We start from the raw sequence: 26,780 nt of genomic DNA, 5'->3' as shown, positions 1-26,780 counted from the left end.
TTCTAGCATCTGCCCTTCCCCAAAAACAGTGGTTGAACACACAGACCCACACACCCACACCCAACACTCTAATTCAGAGGGATACCATCACAGCTGACAGGACTAAATCAAATGAGTAGAGGCCTTTCCCTCATATTCTACAAAGCAAGCAGGGAGGATACTTTAGCTTGCAAGAAGGGGGTAACTGTAATGTGTACCAAGGACTATTGTGTCCCTACTAGGAGGTGGGCCTGCAAGAACTCCCAAGCACCCTATCGGGTGGTGCAGGCACCCATCTGCACCTTGCCAGACCCTCCTGTCTTCTAAAAAGAGATTGATGGAGTGGCACTGCCCAAAGTCAGGACACAGTGACTGTGCCATGGTCACTCGGCCTGATGTGGGGCCCTGGAGGAAGGGGGCATCTGGTTTTCCTTGCATTATAGCTGGGCGTGAAGGTCAGCCAAGCTATTAGGAGGCCAAAGCTGGAATACTAGAAGCTTTAATAAGATAGCTAGTACAAGAAGAAAGGAAACAGCTTCAGCACAAAAAGTTTGCTATGAAAAACACTCCAGCCTTTCCAGAAAGCGGGCAGTTTTTCTTCTCACAGAAATATCCCAGGGATGCAATTTTTGAGTGAAGCATTGTGCTTTCTTTCAGAGTCTGGTTATTAGGAGAGAAGAGTGTCTTTTAAGAATAGGCACAGAGTTACCACTCTGGAAAAACTTCTGGCTGACTTAGCTATATATAAAGGCCTATTAATTTATAATCTCAAGCTTATGCTGACCTAAGGTCAAAGCCTACTGCTCTTACAGAAACAGGCTCAGGACTTTAAGGAATCACAGTTGCATGAACCCTAGCAAAGAACTTTACAAGAGAAATACATAAATTCCTCTTTACACCAACATTGAGAAACCACAAATGCTATTTTGGAGACATTGCTGACATCTGAAAACAGCAGAGGGATTTTTTTTTTCCTTCTGCATGATGGCTAGCCTGAAGATTATTTGCAGAAGGAGGAACTCCTCCATAAGATAATGGGTCTTGACAGTTCAGGGGGTTGGTAATGAGACACAGAGCCTTTCATTTCTTCTAGGTCACTGCTGTAACTATAGCCAATCTCAAGAGCAACTGGAAGTCATCATCAGCTGGTGGCTGCAGTAGTTTATCTGAAATTAGTTGGTAGCCCCAGTGCAGTTTCAGTAGGACAGATGCCCATATTATAAAAGGTACTATCACAATGACATGTCTTCAGCTGTCTGAGGAAATAATCTAAGCACCTACTGTGTCAAGAGTGAACTTATTCTTACAGTTTGTCCCTGAAGCTGTCAGGAGACTATGAGCAAACCACTGTCTTCTGGGCACAGTTTTTGACATTGTCAGTTTAGCATCTATCATAAGCACTAGACTCAGGGTAAAATTATGGTGTAATTGATTTTGCACAATTGTTCCTTTTTAAAGACCTACTAAATCAGTCCTCTCTTGGATACTTGTGCTCTACAAATAGCACTAGTGGGCCTATGGCACATAAATTGAATCATACTTTATCAGAACCAATGTATTACCTGTCAGCCCAGAATGATGCTACACTGAAAACCAGAGGCGTAGTCCTTCATTGTGAGGAACAGAAATTTGTAGGCACTGCTGATCATTGGATCGGCATGCTTAGGAGTCTCAAACAGATTCAAGAAAATGGCTTTAGGCTTGGGAAGCTAAAGCCATTCTCCCAAATCACTAGTAATTACAGGTTATTTACATTTATCTACCTAATTTCTTACATTGCTCCAATATGGTGTCAATATTTTTTTCCTGGTATTAAATTCTATTCTTCTACTTGCAACCCATAGCAATGTTTGCAGTGCTACTTGGCTGTCTTCTTCTTCTTACAGGCTTTTCTTAAAGGTATATTTGGCTATAGACCAGTATTTTGGATTAGTCCTAAGAAAATTGATTACTTAATATCTCAAACTTACTAGACTTTCAAATAGCTACTCAGATGTAGTTCAAACAGTATGGGAATACGAACAGTTTTTTGACACATCTTTATTAGTGGTGGTTTTGATTTCATTCCTCTGAAAAGAATGCGGTTTGAACACTGCGACTGCACTGCAATGAGAAGCAAAGTGCCTGTAATGGGCCTAAGCTCTAAATTTTTGTCAGAAGACCAATCCTTACCCAAAGTAAAATACTAAGGTATTCTATTTGCCACTAAAATATTCAAGCTGTTTTTATTTGCCCGTATCCAAACCCAGGTTGTTAGGGTTTTTATGCTATAAGAATACAGAATCTGAAAACAGTGCCTGGCTTCAAATTACTTTTGCAGCACTTTGTAATCACTTCACAGCCCTAACTTTTTCTAACCATTGGCTCAAGGATGCAAAGGATCATGAGAAAAGTCTCATCTTTAAACTCTTATTTTCTAGTTTTATAGAAGTACTATGGCAACGTGGTAAGAAATGCTTCACATTAAGCATGTTATAAGACACTGACAAGCAGGGTCATTTTTCCTAAAGCATGAGAATTACTGGCAGGATGGGTACATTACCATTAGGAAGCTTCAGTGTCTGTAAGCGGTGCAGAGAATAAAAGAGAGCTGCTGACCTTCTCTCTGTTTTTTTAAAAAGACACACTTCTTGCTTAACCAGACTATTATTCTTATTTATTTAGGGTGCAGATTTAGTAGCATACCATCCTCTAGGTAAAGGGCTCTAGTACAGATGCAGTTAAACAATATAACATCCTTTTCTTGTACGTTTTTTGTTTGTTTGTGGGGAGAACACCCAAAATCCTATTACCAAGATGCTTTCAAAACTAGGTAAGGATTATATCATTACGATTTTGGAGGCATAGATACACTACCAAAAGTCTCTAAAATAAATCTACCCTGTATCTGAGGAAATAGACCATGGGAAACTACCTATGGTGTAGCCAAACAAAAACTAAGCCTAAAGAAAACCATGTATACATATTTCTATTATTCCAATGCAGTTTCCTAATTTGAAGGTTTATGCAAACTGAAGGTTTGTATTACAGTTAAGACTGTGCCAGTACTTCTACCCTAACAAAACTTTATGGTGTTTCTTGCTGAGATGGAAATGCCTGTCTTACATTGAGAATTTTTATATAAGCCCTGTCAACCTTCTATAAATTAGAAAGGAAGCTGTACAGAGAATTTAATAGAACTCACACTACATATTTTTTTCAAATGTCATTTTTTTTTAGTTATCTACTGTATTCTGTCCTCATCAAAGGTGATGAGCCTTATAGAGGGCAGCTCCAGACCCACATTTTGTCTTATGGACTGGCTATATTAAGCAACAATGAAGTGTTAAATGTATGAAAGCTTCTTTCTTGCAGCTTCGGTAGGCAAAAAGATAAATCAGAAGGGTTTTGAAGCAAGAAGGTATTATGGCATTATAATGTCAGAGAGGCAGCAATACAGCCATCACAGCTTATCTCCTCTAAATATCTGGCACATACATTCTAGTTTTCTTACAGGTAATACTTCAGTTTCAAAGGGATTACATTTCTGGAAAATCTTGTGGTAGACCTCCACTTGCAACATAAATAAGGTAAAAAGGCACAGTGTCTGTAATAAGTAGGCACTCAGAAAAAGGGTCAGGGCAAACCTGTTTTAATGGTTCTGAATCAGTTTTCTACTATATATACTTTCAACTAGAAAGCAGTATTGAGGTTTATCTGGAAAAGACCAATTCCTGGCACTTTGCCCTCAGCTTAAGCAAGGTGGAGGGCAAGGCACAATGGTCAAAGAAAACTGAAGCATGTGTGAGAGGAATCCTCAGTGCTTCAGATAAATGTATATCCTTATCCTGAATGGAATACAGAGCTTATTAGCAAAATCTTTAATCAAGGCAACTTGCTGATTAACCATTAAAAAAACCTAACAACAACAACAACTCAATAGCATTACCAGGACTTTAGCATAAATGAGGCTCTGACAGTTTCTAGCTTGACCTCCTGTTTCCAGTGATTTATAAAAACAGGCTGAAACTCAGCAGATCAAAGTAGTGTCTAAGCTGCTTATCTTTAGTTTATAAACTCCTGCCTTCTTTGGGCTTACAGCTCTGCTTTTAATGTTGGATTGGGGGTTTTTTGTTGGTTTTTTGTTGGGTTTTTTTGAGGGAGATTTTTCTGCCACTTGTAATCTTGAAAATGAAGTAAAATAATAACATTTAACTCATGAGCAGCATTTCTTGCTGCTGTAACATTGGATGAAAATATTTCCAACAGTGCCCCTGTTAAAATGACACAAGTAACTTGAAGCGCCAGAATGGTAAAACACCTTTCAGGGAACAGATCCAACACAGACACCCTCTGATCTGGATCACATCCATTTTCATTTAAATTTGACCTAAATAGCAGAATGTTCGAAAGGAACATATTCTAGAGAGATTACCTCAAAATTAAATTGGAATAGGACAGGGTGGATTTTAAAAACAAACTTCCCTGATGGGAAAACACAAGCCTGTGCTAAACTGAATATACGTTCAAGACAGTCTGAGCCTCTGAGATGCCCCACAGTGACTCTGACCTTCCTATAGCTCCAGTGCTGGTTTCCCTTCATCCCATGACAATCATACAGTGTGACAGGGCTACTGTGCGAAATGGCATCGAAGCAGAACTTCCTGGTGTGAAGTGGCTCCCCAGGGCGGATGTCTTCTCTCCAACCAAAGGTGAAGAGCTAGAAAAACAGACAGGCAATATAATGATATATTAATAGTCAAAAACATTTAAAACAACACAAAAAGCTTGATGCATGATTTCCTTTTCACACACTCTAGGTGCTGGTTAACCAAGATCCTGCCTGTGTACAATTCAGTGATACCAACTGCCTCAATTATAGTGCATCAGCAGTGATGTGGAATATACCCCAGGAAGGCTCAATCCCTGTGTCAGGGAAGGAAAAAATCTCTGGTGACACAGTACTGTGGAGAGGAGAGGGGATATGCTGTATTAAAACCTTTAGTTACCCCGGTTAAAGCAGCATTTGTATGCTCCAGGACTTCAGCTGCCTAAGACTCAGAAAGCTTCTGTCAGTGATGTTCCTTTAGCTCTCATTTGGGTCTGAAGAAGGTGCCTAGAGATATCTTCCCATCACAGCATCTTTCCTATATTCAGTGAACAGTTTCCTTTTGTTTATATAGGACATTGTTACTATAACCTCTTGACTGTCTTTTTTCCCCCGAAACAACACATGTTAAATGATCTTCATCTTTCCACTGTGAAACCTGTGAGCTACAGGCAGCCTGTCAAAATCCCTTTTCTCACTGCCTGAGAGGAGTCATGGAGGGTCACAGTTAATAGAGGAATCCTTCTCAATTAGACATCAGCTGTCTGAAGTGATGCTGTGACACTGCAGTCTTTCAATCATCAGATGAAGGTGACAGGTCTGACAGCATCAAGTTTAAAGATGTGGAGTGAATTTTCCTTTCCCATGGACCAATTCTTGCAGAAAAGAGGCTTCAGGTTGTAAATTACTACCTAGAAGCTCTGCCAAGAGCTGTGGGGATCTTTTCTTTTATTTTCTTTCCTTTTTTTTTCCCCTTTTGTGTGAGTGCTATTCTTTGGCTTTCTACATGACTTTTGATTTTCTGTAGGAAAAAAAAATAAAAATGTAACGCTGAGAAAGTGACATCCTCTTTAAATGAGCAAACTTTGCTAGTAGAAACTCTTTAGCTGAGACAGTTCATGTGGAACTGCATGCAAGCTTTTTGTCCGGAGAAGCAGCTCCCCATATTGAGCTCAGACTGCCTCCAGCACCCCCTCTCAGGGTCCCTTTGGTCCTCATCTAGCATCCTGCACCCTGCAATGTGTACATTCCCTGATGGAAACAGCTATAAATTGAAGCTTAATATCACATGGGGCTGATCCTGAATAATTATATATATATATATATATATATATATATATAGCAATTTCATTGCTATGGTTATCTTCTTTCCATGGTCTTCCTAAAAGATACAACTTTTAAAAATTCTGCACCTTCAATGCTGTACCATCATCCAAATACCACATTTGAGAGGTGTTACTGTCTCTCTTGGCCTGCAGGCCCAAAATACAAACATATATCTGAATATTTTCCTTTTTTGTTGTGTTTCTTATTGTAAGCCCTTGTTCTCTCTGTGAGCTGCTGTTACTCCCTATTTCTTCTGTATTATAGGTTTCCTAGAGTGTGTTTTCTTAATCTGGCCCTGTGTCCTGCTTATTTCTTCTTTCTCCCAGAGTGCGTTTTACATTCATCTGCAGTAAAATGCAGTGGACAGCCTTAACTTTGTTTTCAAAGCAATTTCTGCTTTTCAAAAGGTTAAATCTATTTCCACTTTTCTTTATATTTCTTTGAGGAAGCATTATGGACCTCCTACAATGATAACTTATCATTTCACAAGCAAAGACAGAAGCTAAGATTTGGCACAGAAAAAAACTATGCTGCTGTTTCTTTAGAAAAAGAGATGCCTGAGACAATTTTCCTTTAATTAAAAAACTACAGAAGCCATTTTCTTTATCTTATCCTTTACCTTTTTACAGACATGTAATATACCTACAGCTGAAAGTGATGAATAACAAATACTTCGATGAATGGTGTGGAACAGTAGTTCTGCGATATTCTCACTCTCATCACTACAGTTAGAGAGAGATCCTATTGCAGGACCATCCTCATCTTTCATAGTGAGTGGTTCTCCAAATTTCTCATTCTGCGCAGGACTGGTGAGCTGAGGGGCCAATTCTTGCTGCTCTCTGGACCTTGGCTTGAGGACTACTACCCACTGAATGCATCAGTACACATGAAAGAGCTCGAGCTAGCTTTTAAATCAGGTCATCCTGATCTAGATTATACCTTTGCTCTTTCCACTCCTGTGTGGTTTCTGAAGGCTACCAGGGCCGTGTCCTGTTTGCAAGTCAAGACATGGTAACACAATGGTGTTTTTTATTCCCTTCCACCAAAAACCAGGATCTGTGCAATACTAGATCTCAATATTTAGACTAGGACAGATTCTTTTTCCTTCTTCTTTAGCCTTCTGTTTTTTAAAACAGTTTTATTTTTAAATAAACAAGTGTATGTCTTCCTCCTAGTGATACTATTATAAAACCAACCTTGTTAGGGACAGGAACTCAGTTTTAGGACTAAGAGAGAGAAGAGAAAAAAATGATCAGAAAAAAAGTTATACTTCTCTATACACCCAATTGTTATCAAGACGTTGCAATTACAGACAAAACATGAAGGCCTACAGTCCTTCCAATCTCATAATTCTAAGCTATCCTACTTTAAACAGCAATTTTTCTCTAGTTAACACTGAATCTGGCCAATATAAATATTATCTCTCCACTGCATAATGTGCAACAATGCTACATGTTATTAGCTGGAGCCCTGAGTATATAATGCTCTGCTTTGCCACCACTTGTCACTTTGGATTTTGTTGTTCCTTTGTTAGGAACCAACTGTGTCAGATTTTACAATAAATGGCTGGACCCTTTTGTACTCTTTTTGTACTTCATTCATTTCTGACTGCTTGTTGATTTGAAACAAGGCTGCACGTAAATTCCCAGGCACATTATTAACAAACAGCAGGTTGATTCTTCACCTGCAACACACGGGGCTGCTGTTAACTGCTCCCTGCTGGACCCAAGAAACCCTGTGTCCTGGCTCAGTGGATGCTCATTCTCCTCCTTTGCCTTCTCTCATATCAGAGTCTGTAAAACACAACACTATCCTCTGCATTTGCAATCAAGCAACCTTTCAGCCCTTATGCTTTGCCTTTTCATGTAGCCTAGCCCTGTCATGCAGTAACTGGGGAAAATACAGCTTTCCAGCTTCACTTATAATTGGCACAGGGCCTGAAGAACGATTGCCTGATACAGCCACTGGCTTGGGACTGTCTATAGGACAAAGGCCCTTTTGATACCATTAATACTTTCCAGCCTGACAACATTGCTCAATTACTCGCTGTCTGGCCGGGGTCTGTCAGCTGGCATTGTGCTCTGACTACAGCATTAGACTTGAGAGGACAACATGTACCCTGTGCAAAGATGAAACACCATGTTTCAGACTGGACTCTGACTTGAATTATATCTCCAAGCAGAAAACAAAGAGCTAGGCAGGCTCCATGGCTACCTGCTGTGCCATGTTAGAGATGGTGCCTGTCCATCTATTCCCTGGCAAGGCTGAGGACTTGATAAGACACAGTGATGCCTGTCATCTTCCTTTGCTATTGGTTATCAGTCCAGCAGAGCCCCAGTTTTCCCTGAAGCCAGAAGTTAGCTCTGGAAAGACAGAGGTGGAAGAACACAGTGCCCTGACATCCTTCTGCCGCTTTTCTTCCCCTCTGGTTCTTAATTTTGGGAAAGCTTCTAGGAACCACAGTGACATTCACCCTCGCTTCCCACCCATCTCATGTTCACCAGAAAGCCTGCAAGAGCCCCACAAACCTTTTGACTGCTGTTTGCCCAGCCTGTTTGTATAGCCCTGGGGTGGAAGGTTGTCTTCCTCTCCTTGGGTCTGCCAAATGGCTGCACCCCCCAGCACAGTGTCTGAGACTATCAGCTTTTAATTCCTGCCCTGGTAACATGACATGAACCAAGTGGCACAAAGGATCATCTCTGTGCAGCAGCAGCACTGACACCTGCTGCACTGGTCACATCAAGCTACTAGAGTTTGCCACTGAATTCCATGGAAATTTATACCAGAAGTTACAAGTCCAGTTCAGTGTCAATTCATGCTATTTGAAATATGATAATAAAATACTTGATATTTTCATTAATACTGTTAGTTTCTATACACATATGCAGAACTCATGTAGGCAACAAACTCCAGAAGGGTGAAAGAAGATCTCTCAGGTTGGTCAGGTGTTTGGCAGCTATCCCCACTCTCTAACAAAGATTATCTTCACAGCTTGTTGTGGTGCAAGTGGAAGATCACATTCCTTCTCCTCAGTGGATGTTTCATTAGACCATGGTCTTACATCACCGCTAACAGGATGGGAATTGGGATTGAGTATGGAGAACCACTCAAGAAACGCCCACCAAAATATACCAATCTAAAACACACTTTTGAGGGAATTTTTTCACTTGTAAAAACTGTCACCTGCACAAACACAGATTTTGACACAACACCCTCCCCCCCCGCAGCAAACGAGAGGAATCAAAAGCGAAAGGACGGCTTTGGGCGTGGGACGCGCACCCGCCGCTGGCTCCGTGAGCGGCCGGGGGGACGCGCCTTGCGCTGGACAGTGCTGCCCCCTGCCGGCCTCCCGCCGCAGCGCGCCCGCCGCCCCGCCCGAGCACCGAACGGGACGGGATGGTTGGCCCGGGAATCGGCACCGAACGGGACGGGATGGTTGGCCCGGGAATCGGCACCGAACGGGACGGGATGGTTGGCTCGGGAATCGGCACCGAACCGGCTGGCACGGCTGGCCCGGGGCTCGGCACACCTGCCCCTGGGACACTGCACCGCCGCATGGGAGCAGCGCTCCCGGGCAGTCCTTTCCACACTCTCCGGCAGTGCGAGGGGACTCGCTGTCCCCCATCAACCCGTTAGAAACGAGTTGTGCTGTCCCTGGGGCACAAGTCGAGCACCGAAGGGCTTGAGGCTTCTTGCCTCTGGTTCTGGAATCTGAGGAGCTGGCTGGTTGAATTCCCTTCGTGCTAGCTTCGTCTTATTGATTCTGATGAGGTCATTTTTCATTCTTAATATAGAATGAGACCATATCCAGTCTGATCCCAAACGTCTCAATGCACTGGAGTACGCTGTAACACGGATTCCTCCCTAGCATCCTTCTCCCTTTGTGTCCCTTCCCCTTCACCCAAGCTCTTACTCTTTCAAAGGATATTTTAAGTTTCCCTTTTCTCTGCTAACTTTTTTCCTTGTCTCACCCTTTCATCCAATTTTCTTCCCTCCTTTCTCATCTCTGGCAGCCTCAGGACTCCCTCCCTCCCTTCCTGAGGAGGGTTTGGAGCTTCTAACGTTCGCAGATTTTAAAGCCAGAGAACACTGCGATGGTCTAGTCTGGACCATACAACTTCCTTCAATTAACTGCTTGAATTACTGGATGTCTTTCATAAACAAAACAGGATTATATTTATCTAGTCTTAGCATTCTATCCCTGTGCAGTATCTTTGGTAGCTATCTGAAGAAGTCTTCTTTCAGCAACTTCCTTTTTTGCCATGTTGGCACTTACCTAAATTGAGATAATCTTTCAGATTCTCAGTTTCATGCACCTCTCCCCCTGCATTTCTCAGTACCCTCAGATAATGGTTTCTTGACTTCAGCACTTCAAATACCCTCAGAACTCCTCTCTCCTGAGCTTTTAAGTTTTTACAAAGTGCTGTGTATGACTGCCAGGTCAATTTTTCTCTTCAGCATTGGAAATTTTTTCTAATATCGGACCTTTCGCTGTGAAAGGCACGCTCACTAAAATTGCTAATAAATGGTTAGGTTGTACTTTCCATCTAGATTGTCTTTGCTCACATTGGCCAGACCCATGGCCTGTGGGTCATTTCCTATGGCACTCACAGTGAGTACAAATCAGAGCTCTTTTCCTCCGTATTTTTGAGAGCTAATATTTTTCTACCTAACCAACCTAGATAAAAGCTTTTTTGAGTCTTTATAATTCCTTGTCTTTCTGAAATGCTTTTCCCCTTGCTTTTCCCCATTTACCTCGCTTACACCTCATATTTATTTAAAATAGAACCACTTATTGAGCTTATTGAGATGAAAGCATAAAAGCAGACAAAAACTAGAGCTTTACAAGCCCAGGTACTATATTTAAAATATTTTCAGGTAACTGAACCAAAATCTACATGTTTTCATGACACAGTGAGGGAGAATGGGGCATCAAAAAGCTCTTTGGGCATTGTAATTCCTTTTGGAAATGAAGACTAATATACAGCTCAGGTGGCAGCTGGAATTTCTGAGGTTATGTTAAGGAGTACTTTGTAAAAGCCATTAAAGCCATTAAGGTCAGTAACAATGCACAAATTATTTCTACACTCTGTTTTGCCTTGGGAAAGGGAGAAGCCCCCAGAGAAATGTTTAAAAACTGGAAAAAGGAAGCAACAATTTTACCCTGATTTTCTGCTGTTAAAATACCTGTTCATGTGACCACGTTCGTTCTGAGCCATCCTTCACACAGATGTCTAGCCTCAGCTCAGTCCCTGTGGCTCCGTGTTTACTGTCCACACAGAGGTTGGCTGCCACGTTTCGAATCTGCAAAACCAAGCAGCAACATTTCACATTATATCGGGCTGCAGAATAGAGTTTCCAACATTAGGGGGTTAGGAGTTTAACTCTGAAGGGCTTGAGACTCACTGTTAGTTATGTAAAACTGGTAGGAGTTATTTTTACAGGATAGAAAGCCATGTTCTGGAATGAACTACTCTTTTTAGGAGCAGCTTCAGAAGCAGCCAAGTTTGAAATATGCTGCTTAACAAATGAAAGGTAGGTCTTAAGAAATGTGCTCATGCAAAGAAACTAAGAGAAAAAAAGTCTGAGTAGTTCAAAGCTTGGTCTGACTGCTTCTTCCATCCTACAAGAGCAAGAGAGATCAACTGCAGAAGGAACTGATTTCTGTATGAGTCTCTCCCAGCCTTTGGAGCAGTACGCATTAAAAACTCAGGCACACCCTGTTCCAATCCTTGCTCTTACTTTGACACAATAACACCATTGCAGATAAGGTCACTTAGTGCCTGAAGTGCATAAAATTAAAAAGTACTTAACAAGTCTGTACTGGAGCTTATGCTTACCCATGGAGGTTCCTTCTGCATGCCTGCTGCAAACACTGCAGTGTAACTTACTCTTAAAAGGAAAATCTCATTCTTGAGACTGAAGCAACTGAGTAACAATTAATCTGTGACTATCAATCATACCAGTTATGTACCACTGCTGCCATGTATATTTTCTTTGAAACACTGGTTTGAAAAGGAGTAGGTTGCCCACTGCCACCAAAAAGAGGCAGAATCCTTGATTTATTTTGCAAATACATGGACATTTCTCTGAGTACCTTAGTCGATCTTGTTCAAAATCCTTTACACACCTCCATAATGAAAAGGATTTCTTAAAAAAACTTACCCTGTCAATGAGATAAACAGAAATTGAGTAATCAAAGTGCACGTACAAGCATGGACACATGCACAAATTCCATAAATAAAGCAGGTGTATATTTTGACATTCTGGATGCTACTTTGATTCTTATTTTAAAAAAAGCTAGATGCTGAATGGAGATACAGTTGAGTTGGCATTTGTGTTTTTTATCATGAAAAATACTTTAAAGTCACTATTGTTGCCATAATATGCTAGACAAATGTAAATATTGTCACTGCATACGTCATTCACATCCAAAGGATGGAAAACTTGTCAGCATAGCACAAAACATTGCAACGAGGAGAAATCCTCATGCATACAAGACACAGGCCAGAGCTACTCTGCTCTTTTTCTGACTCTGGAGGAGTGGGATAGAGTCTATTCACCATGATCAAGAAAGATTTAGACAGATGGGAAATCAACAAGTAGTGCAAAAAATGTAAAAACCGTCACCTTCAGGAAAGGTTTTAAAAGCTGCATTTGTTTAGCCTAGAAAAGAGCAGACCGAGGAAAGATGGAGCATCAGTTTGAGCAACTGACTACAAGGACCTTTGATCCTTCACCAGAGCTCAGAGAAGCATTCTTCTAAAAGTTGGATAAACCCAGTTCTAGGATATTTTTTCTTTTTTTAATACAATAAAAATTGCTAAAGATGAGGCAAAACACTATCAGTTCATACACACGACCAGATCCAGAAACCTGGCACTGAGAAGCCCCACAGTAAAAAAGATGAAAGGTAATTAGTTCTCAACAACCCTGCCTTCTTTTTCATATCAGAAAAAGAGGCAGGAAAGAATAATGAGTGGCATGGATTTTAATATAATATTTTTAAGGTTTCATGTGAAATACCTACTCCAAGTAAAATTTTTTTTTGAGAATGTTCAATCATTTCTGAATGCACTTAAATTTCCATTGTAGAGATAAAGATTTCTGGTCTAATAGAAAATAAAATGATACATCAGGTCTATTCTTAGAGCAAGCAAGTTAATTAAAATGGAGCTGCTAACAATTGTCATTAGTAATTGAGGTATATTTATGTGATTCAGAATTTAAAATGACGGTGAATACACTCCATGTCCAATGAATACTTATTGGATTAAAGGGCTTTCATAATTTTGTCTTGATGGCATCACTCCATCCCATTCTCAGTCATTTGGACTGTGCAGGAAATGTGTTCAGTCCATTTCTGGAAAAGGCTTGAGCTGAAGCTACATTTAGTTCCTTCGCTGCTGGAATCCATCTCACGTTCTTTATTTCCTCTCCTCTTCCCTCTGCTCCTGAAAGGTTTGCTTGAGTTAGTTTTTCCTCTGGTTTGTTGCAGCTCATCCTTTTTATGTTTCATCCTTTCAGCTGCAGAGGGGTCGCTGTTTGTTTTTTGTTTTCTTTTTGTAACACAGGCATTTCAGTCAAGTCTGTGCTTTTGTTCTCTGGTGCTTCTGTGTGGCCTTGGCAGTTGCTAGAAACTGAACTGAGCGATCAAGTCAGAGCCAGAGCCACAGGGAACATTCTGCCAAGCATCAGCACCACACAGCCTGCAAATCCCCTGAGATGTTTCCATGAACAAAGGAAGGAAAGCAGAAGCTCAGATGCTTTTTTCTTATGTATACACCAATATGCATTGAAAGTGCCTTGTTTCCAGTCACACAGCACAATGGATTAAGGGTTTTTGAGGTTATGAGTTACAACTAGCAAACAAATAGCTAGTGATCCTAATACTTACATTTCCAACATTCATATTTGTGCAATTGTAGAGGCTGGGGATGAACAGGAGACAGATTTTATCAGCCACGCAGGTAGGGCATTGAGTTGCTACATACAAAGCTGATTTGCTCAACCTTAAATGCCATCATTTGTACACACAGATAAATGTACAAGAAAAGCATGCTTTTGAGGACCCTGTATGGACTAACAGGAACAGATAGTGGTGATATTAAAGGCTGTTTCCAAATTAAACACATTCTGAAAAAAGCACAGGACACTATCTGTAAGTCCTTATACATATTTTGTTCTTCTAACTCACTTTGGGACATAGATATTAAGACCATGGGCACCGTAGTCCTTACAGAGAACAGATGAGGGGTAGAAGCACAGAGAACACAGCTTCCCAGGACCCGGCAGTTATACTGACCAATATTCTTTGATAATTCTAAAACTCTACAACTTTGTTCACAGGTAAATGAGTTCCTTCAGCACTTGCTGTTGAGGTAGTAGGTGATGTCCTGGCTCTGCCTGCACCAGAGACAGGCTATCACCCAGATACACTTCAGCCTTCCTGAGGAAAAGGAGGGGTGAGCTGGACAGGGAGAGGAAAGCTCAGGGGTTCTGGAAGCTACCCTGCATGCTCATCATAACATGAAACTGTCTGTGCCAAAAGCAAAAAGTGGGAAAGTGTAGCAACCTAAAGACAACTCTATGTTCAGTATGGTAATCTGTGAATGATGAGTGTGGAGATGGGGTTGGGACAATCCCTAGGGTGCTCTAATACAGCAACAAGAGAGGCACCTTGATGGTATCAGTTTATATAATACTTTCCATTTAAGGGATTTAATCCCTTAAATAAGAAAGTGGCTGTAGTTCTTAGAAGATATTATCAATGTTCATTTATGTGGCTTTTTTTTTTGTTTGAGCAGCTCTTGCAGCCAGTTTTAATGCACTGCTTACATTCTCAGACAACCCTAGGGCCATCAACATCAATGGATCAAGCATGGAAGAATGAACCATCTCTCTTGTCAACTGATACATAGTAATGTTAGAGTATTTATCCTTTGTGTTAGCCATAAAAAAGGAAAAGTCAAAGGTAAAGGAAGTCAAGCACTGCCAAAGACCTCACTGAAGAAACAGTGGACTCTTATTCAGTGCGACACTGATCCTGATGAAAGAATTTGAACAGTCCAGCTGTGCAGCACCTGATCTGTGCAGGGCGGGGTTATATCGCTTTTGTACAACAGATGTGTGACACTTGGTGGGCTGAGATTGACTCATTAAGGGTATGAGGATGACATACTTTAAAAAAAAAGAAGTAATAGAAAGAGAAGTTAGTGAGTTCTTAGGTTTTCATCTTTTTTCAAATGTGCTACTTGACTTAACTTCATAGGGGACATTTTCATGTCAGTGCTGTAAAATTGTTCTGTAAAATCCATGAGCTTGGGACCAAGAAAGGAATACCTTCAGGTCCTATAGCTTAGCACTGCTGCAGTGACTGAGACACTTCCTCATTAAATCACTGAATAATAAGTTTATGTAACAGCAAATGAACCAAGCTTAAATAACTCCCTTTTGACTGAGTAAAACAAAAAAAAATATTTCATATCACTTTGATTATAGGACTCATGAAATCTAAAATAAATGAGAATGTCTGAGATTATATGATTGATTTACTGTAAAATGTGTTTTTAAAGACATTGAAAGCTGTGATATCTGCACAATATATTCATGCTGGATCTCAGGTTGTACATCCAGTAGTACTTCCTAAGAAAACAGTTGGTGTTTAATTCTCACCTATTGTTTCAACTTCATTAGGATTTCAAATACACATTACAAATAAATTATTCTGTCTTAGAAAGAGAATGGGATGGGTATTATTGTTTTTCAATTGGTAGCACACTTCCCAGTATATTCAAAAGGATAAGAACAAAACGTAATTGAAAACTTTCCTTTTTTCCACTGTGGAAAAGAGTACAGTTACCTCGCTCAAACACAGAACTGACAGTCTCACTAACCTTAATCTGTCTGGATTCACTGTTACATTGCTTTACTGCAGATATCTCAGATGTTACAAGGGAGAGCAGAGTATCAAGGGAACCTACACCCTGCCAGCTACAAAGGACAAAAGGCACAAACACACAGAAGAGATAAGGCCATGACAAGAGTAGCAAGAAAGATTGCTTTTTGTTTTCCAAATGTCCTTCTTTTCCATTATAAACAGATTTTGCCAAGAAATATATGAGTCAGATTTTAAACAAATGCGTTTGCAAAAAAAGAGGAGTGGAGTAGAGGCTGTCTATGAAACTGTCTGCTTTCACACCACATGCTTTTACTAGCTAAATATCAAAATACTGGAGCCAAAATTGTCTGAGTACCTCATTGTTTACCCTTTCTCAGACTGGCAGATATAACATATTTCCAAATGGAAGCAGAGAGGGTACTAAATGACAGTCAGTCTTGGCACAGACTTTTGGTGTGTATAATCAGCAAGTTTTCTAGAGCTGCTTGACTCTTACAAAGCAGTAACATTACAGTCTGTTTCCCTCTTTCAGCTTCTGACAGCCATTAACCTTCAAGTTTTTTCAAGTTCCTTGCAAGTGCCAACAAATTAATTAAAACTGCACAGGAATGTGACAGTCTCAGGAGAAAACAGAGCTGTAGGGCTGAAACTTGTCTTATTGTTGTTTTAGAGAAAGCACATTTTAGAGGAAAAAGAGTCTTTGGTCTTCACATCCTTCCTAAGAACTTAATAAGCGCTTTTAAAGTACAGTTTTGATATCACTGCTACGAACTTTGATTTACTTTTAAAAATACTTGTTTTTATGCAAAGATTATATTAATATTGCTGTGAAAAGAATGAATATCTGAATCACAATTTCCTCCTCTTAGACTCTCTTGACTGAGTTAAGGACTGTCACATTTCATGATGACGGTCCTCCAAGGACACATGTGGAAGATGGTAAAGGAAGATCATAGTAGCAGTCACAGCAACCTGATCCAGCCTGACTTCTACTGATAAACTCCTTACTTCCTAGCACACATTAAACTCACAAAGTGTGGACAGCAGCATCAAAGATAGAAGAAACTTTAACAACAAAGGAATTCATTACTGCCAAGGAGTAGCAAACAGTTAGACACTTATAAATTGAAGTTCTTTTGAACATCTGTAACTGATAGCTTACAAAGAAAAATTAAGGACTGCTACTACCACAGAAAGTTATTTTAAAAATCTCACTATGAGGTAATTTGCTTTTTTAAAAGGAAGTTATAGAGAATAGTAGAGGCGTTTAGGAGTCTATGGTCCAGTCTTAACCCCTGGAAATGCAGGGGTGTGTCTGGTCTTACCAAATGTTTTAGTCAAAACTTCAACTTCATCCTTTGGTTTACAATATGAATGATAATTGTCTGAGAGCCCTAAGAACACCTCCAGCAAAATCAGAGAAGGCTAGAACTTGCAGTACAGATATTACTATGGTTTTAAAAAAGGTAGCACAATACACTGAAAGAGCAAAGCCTTCTTTATAGATCTTAATGATCTGAGAGGAAAAGAGCCCTCTGCATGCCACCTTCCCATGGCATGAAGCCACTGTAGTTCCTGGGGGTAAAGGCCACAGCAATTTTTCAGTGAAGATAAGGAAATAATTTCCTGTCCCTGCATTCTTTGTGTTCTTATTTCTTCTGCACAAAACAAACTGTCAAAGCAAAGTGTGCTACAGCTCTGCTCTTCAGAGAGGTCTGAATGCAGAATATCTTTGATCACAGGTGGAGAGTTCGAGCCAGCTGTTTGCTCACCCCCTGCTCTGGAGTGATGCTCAAATACTGGCCTCTCTTTAGTGGTCTCTCCCTCCCCTCATCCATCAAAGGAGAAACTGAATTTGTCTGCTACTGGTACTCAGTCATGACAGCACCTACAGAATGCAGACAACAGCTAAGCAAAATCAGTCTTTTTAAAAGAAAAGTATCCAGGCCTCACTTGTCGCACTTGCACATGTGAGCAAAACAGAGCAAACCTAACTCCACCACCATACAATTGTCCTTGTAAGGACAGGATGAGGTATATAGGTAGATATGCAAAAAAACACGAGCATTGACTTCGGATCTGCTTTCTACTAAGGTGATTCTCTGAACCTAAAATCTTCCTCTGACATGCAATAATGAGTGCTACATACTCTTTTCCTCATTCTTGTCCTCACTGTGCATACATCTTATGCTCTGTAGACACAAAATTGTAATGAATTATAAAGGGGACAGTGATAGTTCTAAGACATGAGAGTTTTTCATTTTAATGGATAGCTCAGGGATTGTTCCAACCACTGTGAACTCCTATAATAACACTACTGATCACTGGCTTAAGTCTGAAGTAATGATCTTCATTTCCCACAATCTAAAATATTAGACTCATTTAAATTTGATCTAATTTGTGTATTCCTCACCTCGCCCCAAGCAGCAGGTGGAGGTTCCACAGGTGGGTAATATTTTGGGACGTCCCAAGCCACTGCAGCCATGAACCACTTGAAATCTTTACACTTCAGGTGCTTGCGCAGCTCCTTCTGGGCAGAGATATCACCAGTTGAGAGATGTCTGTACTCAGGCCGTCGCTGGTAAATGTACTCTGCAAACTCATCCATCCATGTCTCTGCCACACGTTTCAGGTTCTGTGCAGCAGAAAAAAACAAACATTAATTTCTTCATGCTTTGAGTGAATGATATTCCTAACAGGGAGAACTAAACAAAGCAAACCAAAAAATCAGTATTCCACACAACTTTTAAGCTTAGCCAGTCTAATTTCTCAGTCTTAAAACATGGAAAAGTACTAGTAAACATATGCTATCTTTATTACATTATTGAGTAAACACAGCAGAGTAGTAGTACAAAGTACTCTGCTTTCCTGTTGACACTATGATACAGGCTTATATCTGTTGAACATCATATTTTCCTTCATATTCTTCATGCATATTCTTCACATTGTTTTTTGACTAATGATGGATGTTGAACAGAAATTTTCTTTCAGTTGCTCACATTGGTACCTCTTTTTTTTCCCTGTTAGTTCAGGACCTGCTAGAGTGCAAGAATGGTTCAAATTATTCCTTCTGAAGTATTTCACTTTGCATTTGAAAAGCATCTGAATTTTAATCTGTCATCATACTTCTCAAACACCTAGCACTTCCTACCTAAATTTTAGGGTCAGGTCTTACATGTGCATGTTGGAGGACCTGCCCCATCTCACAGCTGTTTTTGCACAGCTCCTGGACTGGAAGCTTTGCTGTGTCACCGTGCTAGTAAGTCTGTGCAAAGGCATAGCACGTAACCCTGAAGGGGAGCTGACCTGAAGCAAAACACCTTGTGGGATAGATATGACAACTTTTGGCTTTCTGTGCTCATTCTATGAACATATCTAAGGCTATTCAGGTTCCATGAAACCCAGCTCTGGCCTGTATTCCACAAAGTTTATTTTTGTTGGCATTTCATAGGGAACAGAATTACTTATTTTGTTGCATAAGAATTTATTCAAATTATAACTAATTAAATTACCTGACTCAAATTATAAAATAAAACAAATATAATTGTAAGGAAAAATTCTGGATAGCTTGAAGAGATATATTTTATTGTTATTTACCATGCAGGAGTCTAAATAGGCTGGGGACAAATTTTTCTGTATTTTTGTTTGTTTTTAAAATTCCTCCTGCAACCCAATCCACACAAATTTATATGCAGATGTTGTAGTGGAACAAGGCTTAGTCTATTTTGTATTGCCACAGCTGCCCAATAACCTTTTATCCCACTAACAAAGCAAAATCTCACTGGAAAACATCAAGACACTAGGGTGTTCTTATTGCTTTGTTTGTAAAAACAAGATAATCAAGTTTTATAATATTCTTTTTATAGAACACTAACTGCAAAATGCTGAGATTCACTCTGTAATAAGCTGGAGGACAACATACATCCGATTATTATCAACATAAGGTAATGTTTCTTTTCAGAACATTCTCTGCATCTAAGTAAGTCTGATTCATACTCTGACTTGCTTTCAAGATTCATTTGAAAGTTCCTTTCCCGAATTTTATTAATCCACATAAACTAAATGCCTCTGAACTAATAATGCTTATCTGAATACAAAGACAGCAAGATACAGAACAAAAGAAGTACTTTTAGCTGACACTGCAAGATAAGTTTCTATGTGCTTTCTCTCCATGAAGCAAATATGTTAAAACCTGCAGGGACAAAGCAAGTAACATTAAAGCAGTATGAGAATTCACAACACTGATATTCCTATTCAAAAATGGCTTGTGTCCCACATAAGGTTGAGTTTTATTGAAATTTCATGAAAACCTAAATAACTTAACAAGAAATTAGAATTCAAGAATACAGGAACTGGGTACAACAAAGAAAACCAGAACAAATTCAAGAACAACATCTAAATGACAATCTCACCTTTCTGGAAGAAAACACAGAAATCTCCTGAGAAGTATAAATACTATGTGATGAAACTTTGCAGATGAGGCAAAAATATGATTAAGAACATTAAACAAGAAGACAAAATAATGCAAATATGTGTATTTTCTAGCATATCTTTCACTGTAATGCTGTACACCTCTTTTGCTACAGTGCAAATGCAGTTTAAAACTGTTCTAGAAAATACTTTTTGCAAACACTTTATCTGATAGGCTATTTTCATATTTAAAAAATATACTGTAAAAGAGCCATACAGTAAAAGTACAGTAAAAAACCCCTTCTCTTAGGAAAGAAAAATTCAAGATAACTCTTGCAGCAAATTGCCTCACCAATATTAAGAATAGTCTCTGATAGTGTTTCTTCTTTAGTTATTTGGCTGCAGTGAAAGAACTGCATTTTGCTTTAGATGATTGCAACTGATAAAACAAAAATCTTGATATTATATCTGGTCACTAAAGGAAAATTCTCATTCAGCAGTCAAAAACTCTTTGTTTTCCAATAAGACCTTTGTCACTGCTTTGGGACCCACCAAAACACAATTCCCCAAGTATTAGGTAGTACACTTTACACAAATCTATTTAAAACTTTGTTTCTCAGTTCTTCCAAGACCATTCCATTGTATGCTAAAAATCGCCTGTAATGAACTTGTATATTATTCTTAGTACGTTTATATATCGCTGTCATAAGCCAAGCTCTTATGAGGCAGCCCTTTGAATTTCAATAGGTTCCTTTTTAAAAATAGAAATCCTTGATTTGCTAGGTCTAAATCTCCAGACTGTTTATGACTATGACTGCAAGGAACTCTGTTCCAGAATAGTGGGAAGCTCTTTCTAAAGATGCCAGTTACTAGGAAGCAAGCACTCGCATCCAAACAATTTAAAGACGTTTGTTGACCTCAGTGTGAGGAACTGGACTCTTTTAATTGCCTTAAAACATTGCTACTGGGGCGAGCTGTGCAAGTCACCTGCCAGGGGATTGAAGATACTGCTGAAGGGAAGAGGCCATAGCCCACAAGCTGTTAGATTTGTGAGGCCCTAGGGGCAAAGTCTTGGGTGTGTGATGCTTTTTAGGTGTGTGTGATGTTTATCTAAAGAAGATCAGTGGCACTCTCCGGGTGTGTGATGTTTATCTCCTGTGGGCCAGGTCGTGTCAAAGGAGGCCCCTATGTGCACATCCACGACTACCCCGGAGAAGACCTCTTAGCACCCCCTCCCCAAACCTAAATGACTGCAAAAACCAGAGCTTCCAGACTCTGCAAAAGTGGTTTCCCCCCCTCCCTCCGTAGGATGGCACCAGGGGGCTTTCTGAAGATATATAAACCCATTGAATGTTTCACGGGCTTCTCTCCCCCACCACTCCCGAGTGGACCAAGACACTGGGGACAACAAACACCAAGTTCATTGAAGACTTCTACCTGGTGACTATGAATCTTTATTCTTTTCTCTCTCTCTTTTTCTCTCTTTTTCCTTACACATTTTTCTTGGGTGGCTATATTACAACCAGGGGCCCCTGGTGGTCTAGTGGTTAGGGTGCAGGACTCTCACTGCTGCGACCTGGGTTCGATTCCCAGCTCCCCGGGCAGATGGAGCTCGTCAGCCCTGTAAGGCAATCCATCTAAGAGAAGGTCACTCTAAACAAACCTACGTTCTGGGGCCCTCACTGCCACTGTCCAAGCTTGCTCGGCCCCGGCAGATGAACCTCAGGATTAAAGGGTGGGCTCAGTTCAGCGCACACTGGGTCTCACCTAAAAAATCCACTGCGCAGGCTCAAAGGGTTAATGACCTTTCCCAAATCTTCGCTCGCAAAGACTGGCCATACATATTACAACCAAAATGGTTAAATATCTGTTTTACTCTGCAATACCCTTATTCTTTATATTGCCATGTTACTATAGATAATAACAATCAAAACAGCTACATACCTGTCTTCCTTTGCAACCAAATTGTTCTAAAATAAATCCTATATATCTGCAAACACTGATCATTTAGTATTGTTTTACTTTAAATCACTCCAAGGGATTTAATAATAAAACAAAAGTTACTCCTGCCTGGTAGGGCGGGTCATAACACTCAGTTAGCATGGGTTTCCTATCCTTATTACCACTATGCAAACTCAGTAACCATCACACTTCCTTTTAACATAAACATGTCCAGACTAGCAGTAAAACTTCAAATTGCACTTACTCCCCATGAATTGAATAAAGTCAGGAAGACTTGCTGTTCTGAAAGTTGGTCTGGTGCAACCTTGCACAAAAAAGGTAAACATAATTTACATTCCTATCCGGAATGCACTAACCCTGCATGGCCCTGAAGCAAAATCGCAGGCTGTGCAAGATGAGATGGGTGAACTCGTGTAAGCTGAAAATGCCCATTCTGTGGCTGTTTAGAAGCATGATAAATTGCCCTATGAGAAGAACCTCTAAGGATCATAACTTTTCTCTGGAAATTATGGCAGTGAGTTGCTGGGCTTTTACTCACCTTATCATAACAGAAAAGAGCACAAGTTTGAGGAGCACAACCAAAATGAGAGCCCTCATCTCTGAACAGTTTAAGACTCACCAATCAAGCAACTTACTGTAAGGCAAGGATGTGATATCAAGTCCTTTACAAGTCTTCCAGAGCTGCCCTTCCCATAATCTGGGTGAATGTCTGATATAGTGGATGAAGAAAGGAGGATGGTCACTTCCTTCTTGCCTGAGCCCTAGGTGATGGATATCAACATATTAAGCCCTACAAGTGGAAATGGTTTTGAATAGATACCCAATTTTGACAGACTCTACTCGTAAAACAGGTGCTAAGGAGTTTGATAGGATTTTACTGTGTGTGTGTGTATACTGTTGCAGAATTTACAAAGGAGTTTAAGAGTCTACCAGACAAAGCAGCATTTTGTGAACGTCTTCTAGCATCATTTAAGCACTCATCTCTTTTTCATCATCATGAGATAGTTAAGTCTCACAGTGAAACTAATTTACAAAGAATTTAGAACAAACAAATTAAGAGTTGTATTTGAATCTTCTTGATTTCTGTCTCCTGTTACTCTTCCTGCAATCTTCTAAAGAAAACTACTTTAAATGCTAGTTTTGCAAATGGCATTAAATATCTTTATCAAAATAAGAAGAATCAGCTGTGGCATATCTTTTTGCTACATCACTCTTCTTTGAATTAAGTCTGAACACCTCATGTAAATGCATGCAGAAAGGAAAAATGAAACATAGAATCATAGAGTCATTATATTGGAAATGACCTCAAAGAGCACCTCAAAGAGCAATCCAGCACTACCAAGTCCACCACTAAACCATGTCCCTAAGTGCATCATCTATATGTCTTTTAAATACCTCCAGGGATGGTGACTCAACCAGTTCCCTGGGCAGCCTGTTCCAACACTTGACAACATGTTTCTACAGCAGAAAATGATGTAGCTTAGATTAGTTGACAAATTCATTGCAAGGCTACAGATGTCCAGATTGGTTACTTTTAATAGGAAAAAAAAGGGGAAAAAAAGGCAATTAAATGAAGATCAATTAAATATTAATTAGTTACATTAATTGACACACAATATAAGACTCTAGATGGACATCTGAGGAGTTTCTCAGAACCTATCCAAGAAGACCAATAATAATTTGTTCTCTGTTTTGTCATTTTCAGTGAAAAATTTCTGTATGAGAATAAATAAGGCACAGTGATATTTCAGTAGATGCATGTTTCTATATGTAAGATTGTGGCAGCTGTCACCAAGAAGCTGTGAGATGAATACAACAGTAATGGCAACCACACTGAGTCATCAGTTGTCATCAGTTGCTCATTTACACATTCTTGATATAATTTTAATCACTCATAATTCTTTACCACTGTAAAGACATTTAGACAAGTTTTATTTAAGTTTGTATGAACTCACACACTTAAGACTGTGCCTTTGCTTTGTATTTTCATTCAACAGTAGTCTACAAGACAGTAAGTTACAATGTCACTGATACGTGTATGTAATCGTTCAACCTCAGCTGACATCTAAGCACTCACTCAGTCCCCCTCAAAGGAATGGGAGAGAGAATCAGAAGAGTAAAAGTGAGAAAACTCATGAGTTGAGATAAAGACAGTTTAATAGGGAAAGGAAAAGCTCTGCATACAAGCAAAGCAAAACAAGGAATTGATTCACCACTTCCCATGACCAGGCAGGTGTTCAGCGATTCCCAGGAAAGCCAGGGTCCATCACGTGTAATGTTTAGTTGGGAGGACAAAAACCATCACTTCAAACGTCCCCCCTTCCTACTTCTTCCCCCAGCTTCATATACTGAGCCTGATGCCATATGATATGGAATATCCTTTTGGTGAGCAGGGATCAGCTGTCCTGGCCGTGTCCCCTCCCAGCTTCTTGTGCACGCCCAGGCTGCTTGCTGGTGGGGTGGGGTGAGGAGCAGAAAAGTCTCTGACACTGTGCAAGCACTGCTAAGCAGCAAGGAATACATCTCTACACGGATAACAGTTTCCAGCACAAATCCAAAACACAGTCCCATACTAACTGCTCTCCTGAAAATGAACTCTATCCCAGCCAAAACCAGCACATTAGACTTTAATAAAGGAGTTTAAATCAACTTGATTAGAGAAAGTGAAATAAGGACTTCTGCACTTGAAAAAAAAAATTTCATGGGTCATTTTGTTCAGTGAGTAAGGAAGATACATCTCTCTGATCAAATGACTGTCCCTTCTTTTTAAGTGTGTAAGATCACCTGTCAGTTTCAAGAGATGTGATATTACTCAAATAAACACAGTGAGAAGAAAGTAGACACAGGCTGAATGGAAAAGCAGAGTGAGGCAGGGACATGCCAAAGGACAGGTTCATAAATATTACCTCTAAGCAAGGTTTAACTAGATTAGTCCCTAATATGAGAGGGGTAGTTCCACAGTTTGGAGCAGTGGCTGGTGAACTGGCTTGCAATGACAGCACTTATAAGAGAGCTACCTAGCTGTACTGTGAGCCAACACACCTCCATCCTCTAGTTGCATCTTTTCCAATTTATATTCTAGATGCAGCAGTTGGGCTAATATAAAAATGTAATTCCTGTTCTTCGTTTCTGCAGATGTTCTAAAGTAGATCAGGTGTCACTAAAGGAGCATAATGGTTCCATTGTTTCACTTCACCTGCATAACATGTTTTTTCTTCTTTTGTGTCTATCTCACTGCATGAAACTGACCCTGATCCCAATGAACAGACTTTACTTTTGTCAATATTAACCTACTACAGGAACATTTGAATCCTGTAATGAGTTCCTGTTGTCCTGCATTTAATCTGAACATTTTCCAGGAAGTGGGATGTCACCAGCTGCTGTAGTCTTATTTGTCATGTTAGTCACTTCTCTCATCAGCCAGGACATCAAAAGTCACTTACAATTACGCCAATCAAATATGAATCACCACAGCATGTCTGAGGCCCAACTGTATTTCAGTTGTGAAATACAAGATGGGATATGACTGCTTATTTGCTAAGAATAACATAACAATCTCAGCAACAACTGACATATTAATCTCTTTTCCTTTCTAGTAAAATTCCAGTGGGGTTATTTTCACTCCACCTGCATCATCTTCCTAATATAAATGTCTTCTACTTTTGTTTTGTGAAACACAGTGTTGTTGCTACTTCAAAATGGATGCCCTGTTTACCTCTGGAAGCAGCTGTATTTAATTTGGCTGGAAATAATATAATACACAGTTTGTTTTACATAAAATGTATTTAAAAAGTGCATTGGGATCCATCCAGCCAAGACAACTATACTTCATGTTCCTCTGGAATACTGGTAGCATAATGTTACAATAAATCATCACAGAGGAGGAGAACAAAGTATGGCTGAAGGAACTCATCCAACAAGTATGGATTAATATGCCAGATGCAACAGGGTAAAAACTCCAGAGCGTTCACAGGGAGAAAAATGGTCCCCTCAATTTCATGCAAAGGTCTTTCCATCAGTGTCAGAATACAACCGTTTATCATTTCTGTGTATTTTTTCAGTGGAAAAACAATAAAACAGTTCCTGGACACTAATTACAGTCTTGTGATGTTCAGGACTCAATACCTAAGCTGTTCACATCATTTAAGTCTCAATGGGGGTTTTCATATCATTTCCCTTCTCACCTAACTCCCTTTTAACTTAGGCAGTGCTACTGTTTGTCAGTATTTCCCCCTCTTGGGTATCTTATTTTTGGTCCTTTGCACTTAACTATGTCTATAACTTGAGTTTCATTCCAGCAGTGATTTGTGTTTCTGTAAAAAAAACCCAAATCAACAACAAAATCCCTACTAAATAAAGAAATGTCTGCAGGCATAAAAGAAATGCTTCTGCAGGGAAGACAGTATTCTAACTAGGTGATGTATATAAATAAATCTTCTAAGAATTAGCACAGCTGGCAGAGAAGCAAGAGACTATTTATTCTCAGCCTGTAGTCTGCAAATACCTAGAACTGAAATTCCACAGATGTCATCTGAAAACATCCAAGATTTCATTCTCTCGATAAAGGTTTGCATTTCCACCACACACAAAAATAATAATTTAAGATCTATGCGC

At 39.8% G+C, this 26,780-nt stretch overlaps 1 protein-coding gene across 2 annotated transcripts in view; it reads right to left on the bottom strand.

Moving 5' to 3' along the window:
• Positions 1 to 26,780, bottom strand: part of GALNTL6 (polypeptide N-acetylgalactosaminyltransferase-like 6) — a 466,714-nt gene that overhangs the window by 10,633 nt on the left and 429,301 nt on the right. For both annotated transcript variants that reach the window (XM_017816559.1, XM_017816561.1), the window contains 3 exons: positions 18,208 to 18,429; positions 11,081 to 11,197; positions 4,529 to 4,678 (listed from right to left, as the gene is read on the bottom strand). In XM_017816559.1, the coding sequence (XP_017672048.1) occupies positions 4,529 to 4,678; positions 11,081 to 11,197; positions 18,208 to 18,429 (489 nt within the window). The remainder of the gene's footprint in view (positions 1 to 4,528; positions 4,679 to 11,080; positions 11,198 to 18,207; positions 18,430 to 26,780) is intronic.

This window comes from Lepidothrix coronata, unplaced genomic scaffold, assembly GCF_001604755.1.
Source record: "Lepidothrix coronata isolate B3197 unplaced genomic scaffold, Lepidothrix_coronata-1.0 Scaffold56, whole genome shotgun sequence".
In the NCBI taxonomy this organism is placed as follows: domain Eukaryota; kingdom Metazoa; phylum Chordata; class Aves; order Passeriformes; family Pipridae; genus Lepidothrix; species Lepidothrix coronata.
This window is presented reverse-complemented; position numbering and strand designations above follow the sequence as displayed.